The sequence below is a fragment of the Phaenicophaeus curvirostris genome, chromosome 4 (genome assembly GCF_032191515.1).
Source record: "Phaenicophaeus curvirostris isolate KB17595 chromosome 4, BPBGC_Pcur_1.0, whole genome shotgun sequence".
Lineage (NCBI taxonomy): Eukaryota > Metazoa > Chordata > Aves > Cuculiformes > Cuculidae > Phaenicophaeus > Phaenicophaeus curvirostris.
Window position 1 is genome coordinate 65,711,343 of NC_091395.1, and position 17,953 is coordinate 65,729,295.

The 17,953-nt window shown below is 42.5% G+C and overlaps 2 protein-coding genes across 4 annotated transcripts in view; one reads left to right on the forward strand and one right to left on the reverse strand.

Annotated features, from left to right (window-relative positions):
* Positions 1–2,535, reverse strand: part of PPP2R2C (protein phosphatase 2 regulatory subunit Bgamma) — a 196,028-nt gene extending 193,493 nt beyond the window's left edge. The window contains exons 1-2 of one of the 2 annotated variants that reach the window (XM_069856346.1): positions 2,443–2,535; positions 1,832–1,912 (exon numbers count right to left, since the gene is read on the reverse strand). In XM_069856346.1, the coding sequence (XP_069712447.1) occupies positions 1,832–1,912; positions 2,443–2,458 (97 nt within the window). In that variant the 5' untranslated portion in view covers positions 2,459–2,535. Of the gene's footprint in view, positions 1–1,831; positions 1,913–2,442 lie in introns of those variants that run through there. The other variant, XM_069856351.1, reaches the window with a different exon arrangement.
* A 5,159-nt stretch (positions 2,536–7,694) lies between these two features.
* Positions 7,695–17,953, forward strand: part of MAN2B2 (mannosidase alpha class 2B member 2) — a 29,238-nt gene continuing 18,979 nt past the window's right edge. The window contains exons 1-6 of one of the 2 annotated variants that reach the window (XM_069856358.1): positions 7,695–7,849; positions 9,999–10,145; positions 13,600–13,705; positions 16,128–16,300; positions 16,549–16,664; positions 17,568–17,745. In XM_069856358.1, coding sequence (XP_069712459.1) covers positions 7,721–7,849; positions 9,999–10,145; positions 13,600–13,705; positions 16,128–16,300; positions 16,549–16,664; positions 17,568–17,745 — 849 coding nt within the window. In that variant the 5' untranslated portion in view covers positions 7,695–7,720. The remainder of the gene's footprint in view (positions 7,850–9,998; positions 10,146–13,599; positions 13,706–16,127; positions 16,301–16,548; positions 16,665–17,567; positions 17,746–17,953) is intronic. The other variant, XM_069856359.1, reaches the window with a different exon arrangement.

Genomic DNA, 17,953 nt, shown 5'->3' on the forward strand with positions numbered 1-17,953 from the left:
CATTTCTGCAAAATGTGCTGATTATATTGCTGTATCTGTTCCTAGGTATCAGTGGCATTTAGTAGACAACATGCACTCTGGAAAATGCATCTCATATTCATGTATAAACCTATTAACATAAACAAGGTTTTCTACTTGCAAACGACTTTGACCCTGTAGCTTGTGTGCTTCCTGTACACTGAATTTCACATTCCCATGCTGAGTAAAGAACAGAAAATACATAAGACATCCATTTAAGTCATGGTCTAACATTGGGCATCCATAAATTGCCAGTGTCAAAGAGAACTGAAGTCAGGGTTTGCAAACTAATTTTAAAAATTATGTCATGTGACAAAAAATTACCCCAAAAATCAAAGGAATAAAACACCTGTTGTGAAGAAAACATTATTCTCTCAAAGCAGTGCTGAAGCACTGGCATTTACCCAGATAAATAAGGTTAAGAAGCATATTCTATTCATTCAAATCTTTGAATCAAAGTAAATGCCAACCTAAAGCTTGTTTTCAACATCCTATGATGCTTAAGAAATGCTGTCACTCACTCATTACACTCCCTCACACAGATGTAATTTCCGCCCCCACCCATCATCATCACATCTGGTTTGGTATTCAGCTTCACACACATAGAAAAAAAAAACCTAGGCACAAAAATCACAAGATATTTTGAGAAATGTTTGAGAACGCAAGTATGTGTAATTACACACACTATTAAATATACCTTGAGATATAAACCACCATGGAATAATATGGGGGAGGAAAAATAAACTTACACCAAAGCCTTAGTGAAGCTGTAGTTTATTAGTAGTACACTGGGATTTAAATCATTTCTCCAAACAGCAAAACTCAAGAAAAAACACAAAACTTCACATCCCACAGAATCACAGACAATAAGGCTAAGAGAGACCCTCAAAGAGGTAGTTTACCTACCTGCCCCAAGGCAAGATCTGTAGCTTTATTGCTTTATCACTTGCACTCATGTTTGTGAAACAAACCTGCAATATCTCAAGTGAGTGAGATTTCACTGTCTACCTCCCTCATGTATTCTATTGCTTCAGTGCTGAAAAGCTTTCTCTTATCTAACCTGAAGCCTATATATTACAGTGTGTCAGATTCCTCAGTACTATGAAGTTTTCCAGTCCAGGGGAACTTGTGATGCAGTTTAAGCCCTTTCAACAGTAAACGCAGCCCCCTCAGAAACACAGAACACCAACAGACTAAGACATCGAGACGAGGTCCTAGCTCCAGTTAACTCACTGAAAAGAGACACTGAAACATGCTCACGGATGCTGCACGCTACACATCTGGCATACTGGAAATGCAGTTGACGCCTAAGTTAAAATACTCTCCACGTTCAAAATCGTACATGGTTGGTTCAGAGCCAGATGAGAGACTTCCTTGCCCTGGCACCCAAAAGTTGTTTCTTTTCTGATCACAGAATATTCAAACCCAAAACTTCCCAGGTTACCTCTTTCTTCAAAGTTAAGAGGAGAGAAAAAAAAAAAAAATGGTCAGAAAACTTTCCCACAGGTGCTACTCAGCCATCCTCACACAGCGGCTCCCGATGCCAAGGCCAAGGGGACTGATGGCACCGAGGCCACTAGCTGCAAAACCTGCCTTCTCCCAACAAACCAAACCAAAGCCAGCCTAGACGCTCACGCAACCCGTGGACGGCCAAGCCTCTGCACCATCTTCGACACCCACAGGTCCCACACCCTGGGCAGCTAACACGTTCCCCCACAGCCGCTCTCCCACGACCAAAACACGTCTCCCCACACATCACCAGCCAGAGCTGCAGCCGAGAGGACACGTCCCGCCCCAGCATCCCTGTACTCACCTTCAGAGACCTCAAACTCGGCTGCTCCATTGAGCTGGTAGAGGCACCAGTCAACTGTGCTCTCGCCCGGGCGGCTGCTGCCTGAGCAGGGAGGAAAAGCACAGTCAGCAAGGGCACCCGGGGCTGGTGCGGAGAGGGATGGGGATGGAGAAGGGAAAGAGGGCAATAGGTGCAGAGAGGGGAGGAAGGGAGAAAGGGAAGAGGGCAGCGAAGGGGAAAGTGGTGAGGAAGGGAGAAGGGAAAGAGAGCATGAGGAGAGAGGGAGGAGGAAGAGAGAAAGGAAAGAGGGCAGCAGGTGGACAGGGATGAGGAAGGGAGAAGGGAAAGAGGGCAGCAAAGAGGAGAAGGATAAGGAAGAGAGAAGGGAAAGAGGGCAACGAAGGGGAGAAGGGAAAGAGGGCAGGAGGAGAGAGGGATGAGAAGAGAGAGATGAGGAAGAGAGAAAGGAAAGAGGACAGCGGGTGGAGAAGGATGAGGAAGGGAGAAGGGGAAAAGGGCAGCGAAGGGGAGAGGCAGAGCCGGAGGAGCAGGGATGGAAGGGGCAGAGGAGGGAACGCAGGGGCGAGAGGGGCCCGGGGAGGGTCGGGGGAAGGGGGAGCGCTTCCCCATACCCTGCTTGTGGGACATGAGCGTCGCCCTCCGCAAGGCGCTCAGCGCTCTGAATTGTTATTCGCTTTGCTCCCGGCAGCTCGGGGCGCCTCCTCCTCCTCCTTCTCCTCCCCCTCCCGCCGGCGGAGCGGGCGGCGCTGCCTCGGGGCGCTCGGAGCCGGGGGAGCAGGCCGGGAAGCGGCGGAGGCTCCGCCCGGAGCCCCGGGGGCGGCGCCGCCTCGGCTGGGCCCGGAGCGGGGCGGGCAGGGGGTGCTGGGGCTGGGGAGCACCCTGGGCAGCGGCAGACCCCTATGTACCTGCCCGCTGCTAAACCATATCCCTGAGCACCGCATCCACCCGGCTGGTAAACGCCTCCGGGGCTGCTGACTCCAGCACCTCCCTGGGCGGCTCCTGTGCCCGATAACCCTGTCGGTGAAGACATTTTTCCTAATGTCCAATCTGAACCTCCCCTGGGGCAATTTGAGCCCATTCCCTCTCGTCCTACCGCCTGTCACTTGGGAGAAGAGACCAGCACCCACCCTTCTACAACCTCCTTTCAGGCAGTTGTAGACAGCGATAAGGTGTCTCCTCAGCCTCCGCTGGGCTAAACAACCCCTTATCATAGAACCATAGACTCATAGAATAGTTTGGGTTGGAAAGGACCTTAAAGATCATCTAGTTTCAATCCCCCTGCCTTGGGCAGGGACATCCCACTAGGTGAGGCTGCCCAAGGTCCCATCCAACCTGCCCTTGAGCACCTCCAGGGATGGGGCAGCCACAAACTTCCTTGGAAAACCTGCACCAGGGCCTCACCACTTGCATCATGAAGAAATTCTTCCTTATGTCTATTTCCCTCAGCCACTTCTCTTAAGAATTGCTCTCCAGCCACTTCACCAGCTTCATTGCTCTTCTCTGGTTCCTCTGGTGGTTCCACTGAAGTCATGAGCTCCCAACCAAGAGCCCCTGGCTGTGCCCTGTCCCTCCACGGTGCCTCCACCACCTGGGCCTGTGGTTCTGCCAGCTTGGTGTGTGTGGGTGCCTGTCCCAGCTCTGCAAAGTCTGCAAATTCCATGTAAATTGTCAGTTTTTATGTACACTGCGAGGCTGGGGAGTGGTTTTCATCTGGTTGGTGGACCCCTGTGGATCAACAAACCATCCTCACAGCATCCACAAGAGGTAAATAAGAGAGAAAACCCATTATCGAGTAAGCTTAACTGCTCTGTGGTGTGACCTTCGCCTCTGCTGGGTAATGTTTGTTGGAATGGCAAACTTTAAAACACTGAAACAGTCAGCTAGAGCTAACCAACATTAATAAATGCCTTTATTCTTACAGACATCTACCCTAAAACCATGACAGGAGGGAAACGAAAAGGTACATAAATTGTTCTGTTCACCAGGTGGCTTTCTTGTTATTTAATTTAGCTTATAGCTGACAGCATTCTGTCTACATCTTCTGTCTTTCAGAGGTGACGGTGTCAAAGGCCCAGGTATAGCACAGCTCGTGTCACAGAGAGCAAATACTTTGTATGGGCAAATGAGAAAAGCTTAAGAAATTAAACAGAAGGGCTATAATCAAGCTATACTAAGAGATTAGGAGCCAACAAGAGGATAAAATATCAATGTAGGCAGCTGTCATGGCACGATTACAGTGGTTTCTCCATCTAGCTTTTTACTGTTTGTGAAACAGGATGTAAATGGTAGGAATGTATTATTTTCTGCATAAATTCTGCTTGATATACCTACATTCATCCCCTTTTTGCAAGAAGTGAAGACTCTCCTGATGTCTTTAGGTGTGTAATCTGTGATCAATTTGATTCAGTTTTTCCTAGTAGAAGTATTCTGTTTATCCTCCACTGCATCTAAGACAGTGTCACACTGCAGCCTTTGTGAAAGAATAAGAACAATTACAATTTCTGAAGAAAATAGGTTTAAAATGGGTTTGAACATTCTGCAAACATTTGCAGCTACTTTTAGAAACAAAGCAAAATGCCAACACTTAAGCTTTCCTGGGAACTTCACCTAAATTACAAAGACCAAAATGCCTTCTGAGGTAAAAGAACACACGTTCATTTAGGCAGTGTGTGTATATATATATCTCCAAGCCATATGTTTGCTGGATGTGCACCAGCTTTCTTGGAACTGAAAAAGTTTAAGCTGATGATTTGCAGAAAAAAAAAAACCAAAACAGTATCACAGAGCTGTATTAAAGTAAAGCTTCATCCTTCATCCAGCTGCTTACAGGGATACTAACACCCCCCTGCAAATTACCTAACAGACTGATTGTTCTTCGTGACTAGGTATTCCCATGGATAAAATTGACCTGCCTAGTGGCTTTCTAGTATGGGGTAACCGCATCAGTGGGCACAGGAAAACCAAAGAATGTGATCTCTCTGGACTTCTGTAAAGCCTTTGACATTTTCCCCCACAACATCCAGGTCGAGGGAGGTGATTCTGCCCCTCTATTCTTCTCTTGTGAGACCCCACCTGGAGTATTGTGTCCACTTCTGGAATCCTCTACATAAGAAGGATATGGAACTGTTGGAACAGGTCCAGAGGAGGCTACAAAGATAATCAGAGGGCTGGAACACCTCCCATACAAGGACAGGCTGAGAGATTTGGGGTTGATAAGCCTGGAGAAGAGAAGGCTCCGAGGAGACCTTATAGTGACCTTCCAGTACCTGAAGGGGGCCTGCAAGAGAGTTGGGGAGGGACTGTTTACAAAACCTTGTAGTGATAGGACCAGGGGGAATTGCAATAAATTGGAGAGAGGAGATTTGGACTAGACATGAGGAGGAAATTCTTCAATAGGAGGGTGGGGAGGCACTGGAATAGGTTGACCAGGGAGGTTGTAGCTGCCCCATCCCTTGAAGTGTCCAAGGCCAAGTTGGATGGGGTCTTGGGCAGCCTGATCTAGCAGGAGGTGTCTCTGCCCATGACAGAGGGGTTGCAATTAGACAGTCTTTAAGGCCCTTTCCAACTCAAACCATTCTATGATTCTGTGACTTTGATATTCCAGCCTTAGCTTCTTCTCTTTGGAGAAAACTCTAGTCTAACCATATTAACAAACAACCAAGGGCCCTGTTCTGGGAGGATCCATTCATATTAGATTTAATTTTTATGAAATGTAGCAATTTTATGCTGCTCAACTCAATATTACTGACTTACATAGCATATTTCATTTTGGACTTCAAATATTTATAAACTTTGTATGATAAGAAAATCACCCACTTTGGTATATAATGCAGCATGCATATTTTTTGTCTTTATAAAATGAGGGGGTTAATGCAAATCACATTTTGAGGGTGTGGTGTGTTTCTGCAAGTATCTTGAATATCGCAATGGGTTAATTTGCACTCAAGTGCCAGCTAACCCAGTATGACTTCATCTTTCACTTTTCTCAGTGCAAGTTTGTAGATGGACGCTCTTTGAGCCCTTTGTGATTGTTTCCTTCAGAGAGATGACTTGTTTAACTAGCTTTGGAAACTAGTAATGCTAAATCAACAGACAAACATGAAGGTGGAAGCAGGTGCCACCTTCATCTCATGTCTTTTGCTTTTACACTGTTTGAAATGAGCGAAGAGTTTGGTATGATTTTTTTTGTTATTTCAGGATTGTAACATTGTTAAAAACATGTAATTTACTCAAACTTAAGCAAGGGAGTCAAATTATACTGTGGGGTATTGTAAAGAGTCAAAATTTTAAAAATGGTTTAACCTATTTTGGTTTTTAATATCACAACAATATAATGGGTGCAGCTGCAGACAGATCTGCTTGGGAGACTGTTTGGGCTGTATTACCCTGTAACATTTTTCAATTATGGGTTGGAATATTTTTCCTTTTCACTAGAACTTTATGCAGATGGAAGAGTCTACCTTTTTTGGTTCTCAGCACAGGGTCTACCTCTTGCTAGCAGCAATAAGATGAGTGATAAAACCAATTTAAATGGGATCAGAAGGTCAACAACGTAAAATGAAATTTAATCTTGCTACAACTTCAAAACCTTAAAGATTCAGATGATAATCCATAATGAACTATTATACCCTGAAGTAAAGAATTTGTGTTCAATTCAAAAGAATCTCCTCAAAAAAAAAAAAAAACCAAACCAAAAAACCCATAAGGATTTGTTGTTGTCCAAGATGCAGAACTCAACCTTTCTCTGAGCAATCTAGCTCTGAGAGAGTTGGGCTTGTTCAGCCTAGTGAGGAGAAGGCTCTGGGGAGACCTCATAGCAGTCTTCCAGTACTTAAAGGAAGCCTGCAGGAAAGATGTGAAGGGGCTGTCTATCAGGGGGTGCAGGGGTAGAGTGAGGAGTACTGGTTTTAAGATGAAAGAGAGTAGATTTACATTAGATATTAGGAAGAAATTTTTTTACAATGAGGGTGGTGAAGCACTGGAACTGCCTAGGGAAGTTGTGGATGCCCCTTCCCTGAAGTGTTCAAGGCAAGTCTGCATAAGGCTTTGAGGAACCTGTTCTACTAGGAGGGGTCCCTGCCCACGGCAGGGAGAGTTGGACTAGGTGGTCTTTGATGTCCCTTCCAACCCAAACCATTCTATGATAACCAGCCCCACAGTTACAGTGAGAATTAATTGATAAGTTTTGCTGCATCTGGTTTGTATGTTTAATTGCCTTGTCATATAAATCTGTCTTGTATCAAGAGATAGTATGCAACCTCCAGACATGGATAAATGACCTGAAAGAATAAACATTCTCTTAAAGTTGCAAGAATTTATTGATATGCTTAGTTGTTTTGTAAGATGTAGCTGTTTTAGGTTAGGAGATAACCTGAAGGAAATCTCCAGACACGGTTGGATAACCTATAAAAATAAAACATTCTTTGACGACTTAGGTTATTTGTCTAAAACTAGTGTATATACCCACTGCTTTTTTAAGCTGCTCTGCCTTCTTTAGAAGGGCATCTGATGCAGCGCTGAATTGTAAAGTTAAAATACTATTGCCTTTGCTTGGAAGACTTTGTCCTTGTCAGTATTTAACCAGTGAGCGTTTCTCACAGTTACCCACAGGAGCCACTGGGACGTTCCAGGGGATGCGACTCCAACCGGCCCTGTCACCAGTTCAGTGTAGGGATCTTCACCTGCAAAGCGGCCCGGGGCTAGGGCCAAGGCCCTCAAAACTTCTCCCGTAAAGGAAAACCGCGGCAAGTTTTCGTTTCTCTCCTCTGTTTAATAAGCCAGCAGCTCCGGCTGCCCCCGCCCCGGCGCCGCCCCCGTGGTTGCGGTGCCGGGAGGCGGCGCCGGGACGCCGGGACGCGGAAGGGCCGCGGGGAGCCCTCCGGTGGGGCCATGGACCCTCCGTTCTTCCTGCTGCCCCTGCTCCTCAGCCTCGTCCCGGGGGCCGCCGGCCGCGGGGAGCTGCGGGCCTTCGTGGTCGCCCACAGCCACATGGACGTCGGCTGGGTGTACACGGTGCAGGTGGGACCCTGCGGCGCCGGCGGGGGGGGGGAGCGCGGGGCGGCGGGCGGGGCGGCACCCGAGGGGCGGATCGGGAGCTCGCTGTGGGCTTCCAGGCTCGAGAAACGACCTGGAGCCGGAGCAGGGTGCTGGGGGGCTGCGGAGAATCCCATCGGCATCTCCTGCCCTAGCTCCTCTGCGGTGTGCTCCGTCCCCTGCTCCCGTCCCCTGCTCCCGTCCCCTGCTCCCGTCCCCTGCTCCCGTCCCCTGCTCCCGTCCCCTGCTCCCGTCCCCTGCTCCCGTCCCCTGCTGCTCCGTGGTTGGCTTAGGAGCTGTGCCCACGAGCTTCGGGGTGGCGTGTGCCTGTGTTCCGCAGGATGCTTCTGCTGGATTTGTTTTTAAAGGAAAACCTTCAAAACCTTCAAGCCTTCTTTTTTGGGGGTGTTTAGCCTGGAGAAGAGGAGGCTGAGGGGAGGTCTCATTGCTCTCTACAACTACCTGAAAGGAGGTTGTAGAGAGGAGGGTGCTGGCCTCTTCTCCCAAGGGACAGGGGACAGGACAAGAGGGAATGGCCTCAGGCTCCGCCAAGGGAGGTTCAAGCTGCTGCATATAGGTAGATTTTAGGATACCTAAATTTTTGTAGCCAATTGCTGGTGAAAAATGAAAAATCCTTAGCAATCATTTGTATCCGTTACTGTAGAGTATTAGTAAAACTTTAAAGCTATTCCCTTAGCTAAAATTTCACATTGTATTAATCATCTAATCGTAGTTGTGATTTTAAAAAGCCCATAAGAGCTGATCTAGAAATGGTTGAACAAGTAATTATTCTGGTAAGCTGTACAGTATTTTGAGCCATTCCTCCATAGGAAAATTCCCTTTTGTAATGGCACTTTAGAATTTTTTCAAAGATAGCTGGACTTCAGTTGTTGAAAGCAAGAGGTTAGGAAAAGTTTATTTCTGATTTGGATCCCATCATCCTCTTCTTATTTCAGAACGTGATTTTCTTATAGGAAACTTGCCTAAATTAAAACTATTTTACATTTCATGCCCATTATTTTTTAGATATGTGAGAGATTTGTATGTAAATAACTTCTAGATGCATGGATATGTACTGTGGTGTGCATTCTTAAGCAAGTACCACTAGTTGAAGTAGGTAAGTGTTATGGTTAGTGTTAAAATATCTCCGCTATAACAGGCAGATAACTGTTAAGAGAAAACATAGACATTGCAGGAAACTCTAAGATGTCAAATGTTGTCCTTAGACAGTCTATGTCACTTTGAAATTAAGTAAAGGGTAGAAGTCTGGATCTGGTCAGCGGAAGTTTTTCTGGCAAGGATAAATGTACATCAAATAGATTGATGTGTGCAACTTAAAAATTAATGTGATATTGTTCATTTGATGCCATATTGTAGGATATAACAGTGTGGTAGGTTATTTGATGGGTACAGCTGTTGTGTTTGCATCCAGGTAAAATCCATAAGCCTAATTTTGGAATACAAGTGGCTTTGGGAATGACATAGACAATATAGATGCACAAATACTTACTCTGGATTTTTCTGTGTCAACAAACTCATTTGAATAGTGCTTGCTATTTTGATTTTACTCTATTTTAAAACATCAAGCAAAATGGAGTTGGTTTCCTGATTGAAGCTTGTAGGGCACAGTAGTATAATTTACAGTATATGTATCGCTGTATCATACTGGCAGTGCGCGCCCACAGCACAGGGTCATACTCTGAAGAAGCGATTCTGATAATTCAGACCATCCAAAGAAGAGCAGAAATGGAAGAATGAATTGTGCATGTGGATTTTCTAACTATGTTGGTGCAATGTCTCATCATCCATGGCATCGTTGATTTAGGATGAGCGATCAGTGGCAGGGTAAGCTGTTCCCAGTACACCGAAAGGAAAGCTTGTATTGGTGTCTGCTCATCTTGGAGGAAACTACACTATGCTCTAGTCAGGTCCCAAGACAGAGGATGTATTTTGGAGCAGAAGGGCCTGCAAGCTGTGCGTAACCAAGGAGAATTTGATCTTTCTGAGCGTACAAAGGAAGTGTGCTGCAAATGTGAGGTTTTTGATCTCTCTTTCCTCAAGCCGAATGAGTGTTCAAAGTAGCCTGTTTAATATGGGCAAACCAGAGTTTATTGTCTGTATTTTTTTTTTTCAGGAAAGTATGCATGCTTATGCAGCAAATGTCTACACATCTGTTGTAGAAGAGCTAATGAAAGGAAAGCAGCGCAAATTTATTGCCGTGGAGCAGGAATTCTTTCGACTCTGGTGGGATGCAGTAGCCACAGATATGAACAAGCAGCACGTAAGTTGTATCAGAGCCAAACTTCCTGCCAACAAAGAACCTGTGTTCTTTTCAGGGGGCTAGGAGGGGCAAAGTGCTTTACCATTTGCTTTTTAGCTGTGTCTTCTGTAAGCTGTCTCTGAATCTGGTGCTTCTTATGAAAGGGCATTACCTCTAAAGGCAGTTGCAAGAGGTTGAAACCCCAACTATAGCTCAAAGCAGTAGGAGGTACTAACCTTTGCACTGAAGCCTCTTTCCACTTCACAATTCTTATTTCATCAGTGACTTTCTTATCTGAGGGTGTGCTAGGGTAAGATGTGGATGATTCTGAGAGAGGTTGCACCAATTCTGTTAGACATCTGAAGCTTATAAACTGCTTCCTAGCTCTGCTCACAAGAAGAAACCTTTTTTCTTTCCAGTTAAGTACTGCTCAAAATCCTACCATTTATAAACAAGGAAAATGCAGCAAAGAGGTGACTGTAGATTCGGCAGCAACAACTGTTTCTTGGGTTTGTTTATTTATTTATGAGCTGGGATCCTCTTCAGTCAGAAAAGCATTAATTTGAGGATTGTTTTTTTTTCTTAATAAAGATATTGTGAAATCTCATTTTTCATTTCTTCTTTCCTCTGGCATGAAACAAACATGCTGAAATCCAAGACTGGGCTGGTAGCCTATCAGCTGGTCACATGTTGCATTGCAATGCAAGATGTTTAAGTCTCGGACCCTGAAACCAGAGTGTGTACAGGTGCAGCTTCCCAAAGGCACTCATTCAGAACTCCATGGTCTATTTTGTTACTAGGGTCCAGGCAACAGCAGCATATTATTTACAGTACTTTACATTTCATTTTGTTTAAAGCATTGTATAAGAAAGTAACTTTTCTGGGGTTTTGTCCTAGTTCTTCACTAATTCTGAATTTTCTGTAATATGTAGTATTTAAATAACAGCTTACAGTCTGTGTGCAACAAATCTTTGTGAGAGGTTCTGCTGTGTATAGGCAGTTCACTGTTTTTCTGTGGACATTTGCCCATACTTCCCTGTTGCAGGACAATTTTCTTGTCTGTTTTTAATTAGATATCTGTACTATAAGTCTGAGATAGGGACATTAAAGAAAAAAGGCATAGAAAATACTTCCTGTGGGGACAGAGGAGTACTCTGACTTTCAAAGCCAGATTGATCTTATTTTAAGTATGTTATGCTGATCTAACCCAAATATAAACTAAATGCCTGTGTTTCTAATATCTGTTCTTGCTGTTATGCGGACTCCTGAAAAGTAAATGCGTATCACATTTGACCTCAGTAGTGCAAAACTGGTACGTATGATTCAGGTTTTATTTTTGTAGCCTAATTACTGGTAATTGTCGCTTTTATGCGTTTTAGTCCATTCTCTAGTTACTTTATATTTACTTCTCTGAAAATTAAAATTATTAAACCCAAATTCCTCTTAAACCAGAGTCAGACATTTAATCTCTAATAACATTTCAGAGCTCTGATGCTTGCTGGTAAGTGACATGTTTTTAACGTTAGCAAGTTCCAAATATTTGGCCATGAAATTGGGTCACTGGTTACTGTCCTGCTTTTTCCACTTGAACTCTAGCAGTAATGATTTTCTGTAGTATAGGCTCTGTAGTATAGGTTTGAATTTTGCTATGTTTTTCTTTATTTAGTATTTTACTGGGAATACAGGTTTTCTTTCAAGTTTCTTTGTAATATCTGCTTTGGTTAGAGCAGTAGCATTAAAAACTAGTAGAAGGTACAGCCTGGGTGCTGAACTTGGACTTAGAATTCAGACAAGAGAGTTGTGGAAGCTGAATGCATTGCAGCAGTATTCAGCCAGATATGAACCTCTTAGTTCTCAGTGCATGTTATTTTTACAATATTTTCTTGCATGAATGATTTCTGTCACCTTATCTTGGCTTTATGTCTGGGTGCTTTAAGCAGGGGAAAAAAAGATGTGTAACCACTTCTATCTGGTTTTAGGGGTGATTTCATATAGGATAGTAGTAGTTGTTGCATGGACCACAGATAGAGTCTACTACTGTAAAAGCCTGTTGCTTGTAGAACTGCTGTGTCTGTTTCCCTGATTCCACTTTCCTTTTCCCCATTTCTGGTCAGCAAAAGGGCTTGTCATTAGAGATGTTGTTTTCTTTTTTTTATTTTTTTATTTTCCTAGGGTTGGCTATCATTTAAATTGAATTACTTTTCTTGTGTTTTCAGCCTCTCAGTGGTTCCACAAAACCTAAGTAAAAAAACATTTCCATGACCCAAAGTTTGGATCAGAGGTATTTTTTTTGGACATCCACCTAAATGGGGAATAATAGCCACAGATGCTTTTCATGTAGGTCAGGACCAGTTCTGTGCTCACACCAGATAACTGATATCTGGTCTCCCAGCATGCTAATCAGTTGCCACAGTCAGATGGAACTAATTTATGAATGCTGAACCCTGAGGCGTTTTCACAACATTGTGAAAGAGAGAAATGATTATAATCAAAATTGACAATCTGGCGTAGTATCTGAGTAGACACAGGGGCATTCACTGAAGGTTCCTGGGGAAATAAACATAATAGCACTGGAACTGGCATCCTGCATGACAGATTAAAAAAAAAAGAGAGAGGATAGAGATTAAAATACATATTTATACAAACTTACTTTTGAAAAGCTGAACAAGTTGTGATATATTGATGGTTTTGAAACTAGGAAAAAGAGACCAGAAATGAAGGTTAGCAGTGGGTAACGTGATACATGTGAAATAACTATTTCTTAATAAAGCATTCTGTCTCTCACAAGTTGAGCAACCTGTCCATCCTCTGGAGGCAAGGTAGATGTATACAAAATAGAAGGGGGGTGTTTGCAGCGACGATGTGATGGCACACTCTGTCTCCCTCCTCAGCTCTTGGTGTCCTGGCTGTTACAGAGGTGGCAGACTAACAGAAACGCCAGGAGTCTGGCCACTGCTGTTTGTATGGGGGTTTGTATTGCTCTCTTGTCCAGCTGCCTGGTGCCTTTCCTAAGCCAAGATGGATGTGGCAGAAGAAAGGCTTTGGAATAAGCACTAGTATCTTCTGTTTCAATCCTCCAGCTCTAGTTGCCTTGAGGCAGGATCCTAGGTTGCTGCTGTGCAGTGTATAAGGAAAAGTCTGATGTTTAGATGGTGTGAAGGTGCAGTGACAGCCCTACTGAGAAGTGCCGGAAGGTCAAGGTCTACCTTGCAGTGTATCCTTCATGCTTTCTACCTGATTTCAGTGTAAACTGGGTAGATCAATACGTTGTGCAGCACATTAATATGCTTTTTTCTCCTTCTTCTCCTTTTGATAGCACTCAGTACAGACAGCCTTTTAACCCTCTTTTGTCCTGGATTCCTTCTTAACAACTGTCATGTCTAGGTAATACACTGTGATCTGAAATGAATTTGCAGCCTTTTTGAGTGAGACTGAAATAATGTTTATGCTCTGTGTATTAATTTCAATATCATAGGTCCATCAGTTGCTTCAGGAGGGACGATTGGAATTTGTCATTGGAGGGCAAGTGATGCATGATGAAGCTGTGACACTAATTGATGATCAAATTTTACAGTTGACGGGTATGCATATTTGCATTTAACTTTTATTTTTTATTGTTACAACCTTGGGAGGTTTGTTTGTTTTTCATTTCTCCGCCACAAGATTGCTATTATTTTCTTACTCTTTAAGAACTGATTAAAGCATCTCTTATTTTTTATTTGCTAGTGGGTTATCGGTATAAAAATCTTTACCTTAAAAGAACCAGACAGAACCATTCTGCAGTAAGCAGAAGGGTTACTGAAAGCTGGCTTGCAATTTAATCAGTCAGTTATAAACTCCTTTGGAGCAGAGGCCTTTTTTTATGCGTGTGTGTTTGAGAGCTTAAGCTCCTGGGAAGTTAGCGATGGTGAAATAGAGTATGAAATGCTCTAAGAGAAAATACCTGGTAGCAAATCAGAGCATGGGGAGGTTGTATAGTTTGCACAAAGTCTTCTGCAGAATGTGGGCCATAGAATGTCACTGAGGTTGTCTGAACATAGTTGAAAAACTTGTTTGGTGAAGAAACCCTGTTTGTAATCATTATCAGTAGCCTCTGCTAGCAGTAGGTGCCTATTTCCAAGACATGGACTATTTCTGCTTTAATCTTCTAAGTTCTATTTCCTGCCATTTGTATGTTATACCTGTCCATCTGATGGCTTAAACAGTCTTTTAGTATTTAGGTTTGTCTCCATCTGGTTAATGAAAAAAGAAACAGGATAAATCGTGCTACCACTCTGATATAGATGCGTGTAATATGCCATAAGGGAATAGCGTGTGTTTTTGGAGTTGGAGGGGATGAATTAGCACCAGCTGTCTGTCGTGGCTCATAGAAGCCCTGCCCGTTTCAGGGCTGCACTCTGGTTATCTTTCTACATGGAGAGTAAAGGCTCAGAAAACACTTTTATCATTTGCTGAATCTGACTGTGCAGCACCCCTGGCCTTGTTCCTTGTTTGTCAGTTTTCATCAGGAGCATAAGGATAGCAGATGCTTTTGCATCGCAGTGAATTACCACAGCACACCCAAGAGAGGGTGAACATTATTTTTTTTCTTCTCATCTGCCTCCTATGTTTAAAGGTTGTTATATAGGCTTAGTACACTGAACCCAAGACTTCTTCAAAGAAAAGGCTAATATTGACTGAAGAGTTCTTTTGTTAAATGCAAATGTAGCTTTTTATTTCATTGGCATTAGCTGCAAAAAACACTATTCCTAACTTAATAATTTATTCTGTGTATAAATGTAATTTTTATAAAAAAGAAAATTCAAGTTTGGAAATCTGTTCAGCAGGAACAAAAATATTAATATATTTTTAAATCCACTTGTATTTTTCCTGAAAGCAGCCTGCTTCATTTAGGTATGTGTACATACATGCAAAAAAAAGTATCCTTGCATTCTGTGTGGACTTCATCTTGAGAAGACAATGCCAGCGCAGACATTTGGGGTCTAAGTTTTGTGTCTTCTCGTGTCTGTCCAGGAGCCAGCTGTGTTTTGGAAGAGCCTGGCAAAATCTGTTGAAAATGTGCTTCAGTCAGAGGAGTTAAAATAAACACATTGTTTGTGACTACTTTCACTAGAGAAGACATTGACTATGGGAAAGATGAAGTGAAAAGGGCATGCCTTGAAACCTCAGTTATTCAAACATGATGTTAAATCTGGAATGGAGTTAGTCCAAAAAGGGGAAGTTATGGTTGTGTTTTCAGGTAGATCTGAGCATGATTCTAGTATTATGAAATAAAGAGCTGTGTTTTTAGTTTTTTTATTTTTCCTTTTTTTTCTTTTTAAATAATGAGAGACCTACTGCAATATACCAGAGTTTCAAGTAAACTCTACTCTACTGCTTATGTGATTGTTTTACTTATATTTAAATGGTTTAAATGGTTCGTTTGTCTGGTCTTTCTGGTTTGGAGGTTTCTTTTTTTTTTTTTTTTTAACACTCATTTCAATACAAAATTAACAATGATGGTTGTAAATAACATCTTGCATTGAATTTGCTATGAACCTTTGGCTTTTTTCCTTTTTTATAATTAGTATCATATTCATATTAGCTTAGTTTGCTGGATGGCATCTCTGTCCCTTTGTCACTGATACGAGACTGAAGTTTTCTGAGAATGGGTGATGTGTTTTGAGCAAACACAAGCTAACACCCCAGCTTGTTTTCATAGAGACTCTGACCTGTCTATTAGCCTTAACCTAATCTGTATCTAAGTGCTTTTTCCCAGCACTGCATTTCCTTTTTGTTATTCATCTTTTATGATGTTAGTAAGCTATACTTGACATCGCAAAATAAATATTGTCAGTGTGAAACTTTATGCTGTGAATCATGAAATTCCTAAAACTTTCAGTGCTTTAGAAAACAGCGACACAGAGCCATCCTTTGAGTGCTTATCAGTAATACTATGTGCCTATTGAATTTATAAAATGAAGTTGTAAAAGTATTCCTAACATAAACAAATTTGCTTTGCAGAAGGCCATGGATTTTTGTATGAAACTTTTGGGATTAGACCTCAGTTTTCTTGGCAAGTTGATCCTTTTGGAGCTTCAGCTACAACACCAACTCTTTTTGCTCTGTCTGGTTTTAATGCTCACCTTATTTCTCGGATTGACTATGATCTGAAGACTGACATGCAGAAAAACAAGGTAAAATGCCCTTAGGAAAGGAACCTATTACCAGCCTCTACTTACAGTAATCTAAACCATGACATTAAGATAAGCATCTCTCTGATCTGTGCAAGAAAATGTAGGTATTTCTTCTCTAAAAGTGACATGCTAATTGCATGTGGTAATGGTGAAATATATCGAAGACTCTAAAGTCTTAAGTTATTAGTGATGTTATTTCTGCACTTGTCATCAAGGATAACAGTTATTTACCTTTTCTTGTTTTCCAGAAGCTTCAGTTTGTATGGCAAGGCTCTCCTTCCTTATCTGAAAGACAGGAGATCTTTACCCATGTTATGGATCAATACAGCTACTGTACCCCATCACAATTACCTTTTTCAAACAGGTCTGAAGATTCCCTAATTAGGCAGAGATATTGATCACTTCTGAGAGTTTGTATTGTTGGAGTTGTAAGCATTTTCCTTGGCTATTTTTTTTCAACAGTATTGTACTGCTTTCTCCTGACCTGCAGTAGGTCAAGGAGATGTCTGCACTCTATAGGTCTGAGTTAGGATTATTAAGCAGCCCCATCTCCCCACCAGTGTGCTCAGTACCTAACAATTGAATGCTCACTTTCTACTGACAGGCATTAAAAGTACTTCAAAATATTTTCAGGCTTTAGAATTAATGTTTTCTAGGAGGCTTAGAATGCAGGTTGGAACACAAACCAGTTGCTGTAAACAGAAAATATCCAAAATAGGACTGCATTTTTGTTTCTCCACCTGGAAAGTTAAGGTTTAAAAACTCCAGGAAGCTCAATATATTGCTAATCAATTTTCTATGGGAGATTTTCAGCTTTATATTGGGCTGAGACTGTGTATATTATCTGTGTATAAATTAGAGGGGCTAACATTTTCCATTTACTTTGTGAAAAAAAATCTGAGAGCTTTTGAAAACTTTATTTTGCTCACTGGCTGATGCAGTAAAATGCTTCTTATAAGTGACATCTACTTGGGGGAATATCCTCATTGTTAGAAAGCTTTCTGGTTTGTCCTATGATTTCTTTGTTCTGTGCCAGAAAGCAGCAGGGACTTGGAAAGTTGCACAGTGCAAAAAGAAAGCTGGGCAACCTTCTGCTTACCTTCACCCCCAAATTAACACTAAAACCTAAATACTAGCAATGAATATAAACTAATTTTCTTTGCAAATTATTCTCTGTGTGTCTCCATTTTAACCCAGCACCTTTTTAAGTGTTTTTCCTAGTTGAATAAATCCTGTTTGCAGCCTATTGCTTTCTCCTTCTACTTAGATCAGGATTTTACTGGAATGGAATTGCAGTTTTCCCAGATCCACCCAAAGACGGCGTTTATCCAAACATGAGTCTCCCTGTTACAGATGCAAACATCCATCTGTATGCAAAAACCATGGTGGAAAATATTAAGGAGAGAGCAGCCTGGTTCCGAACAAGTGATGTTTTGTGGCCATGGGTAAGTATATGATCAGCATTTGCTTTAGATGTGGCAAGTTTAACAAGGTCAAATGCCAGGTCCTGCACTTGGGGTGCTACAGGCTAGGAGAAGAGTGGCTAGAAAGCTGCCTGGAGGAGAAGGACCTGGGGTGTTAGTCAACGTGAGCCAGCAGTGTGCCCAGGTGGCCAAGAAGGCCAATGGCGTCTTGGCTTGTATCAGAAACGGT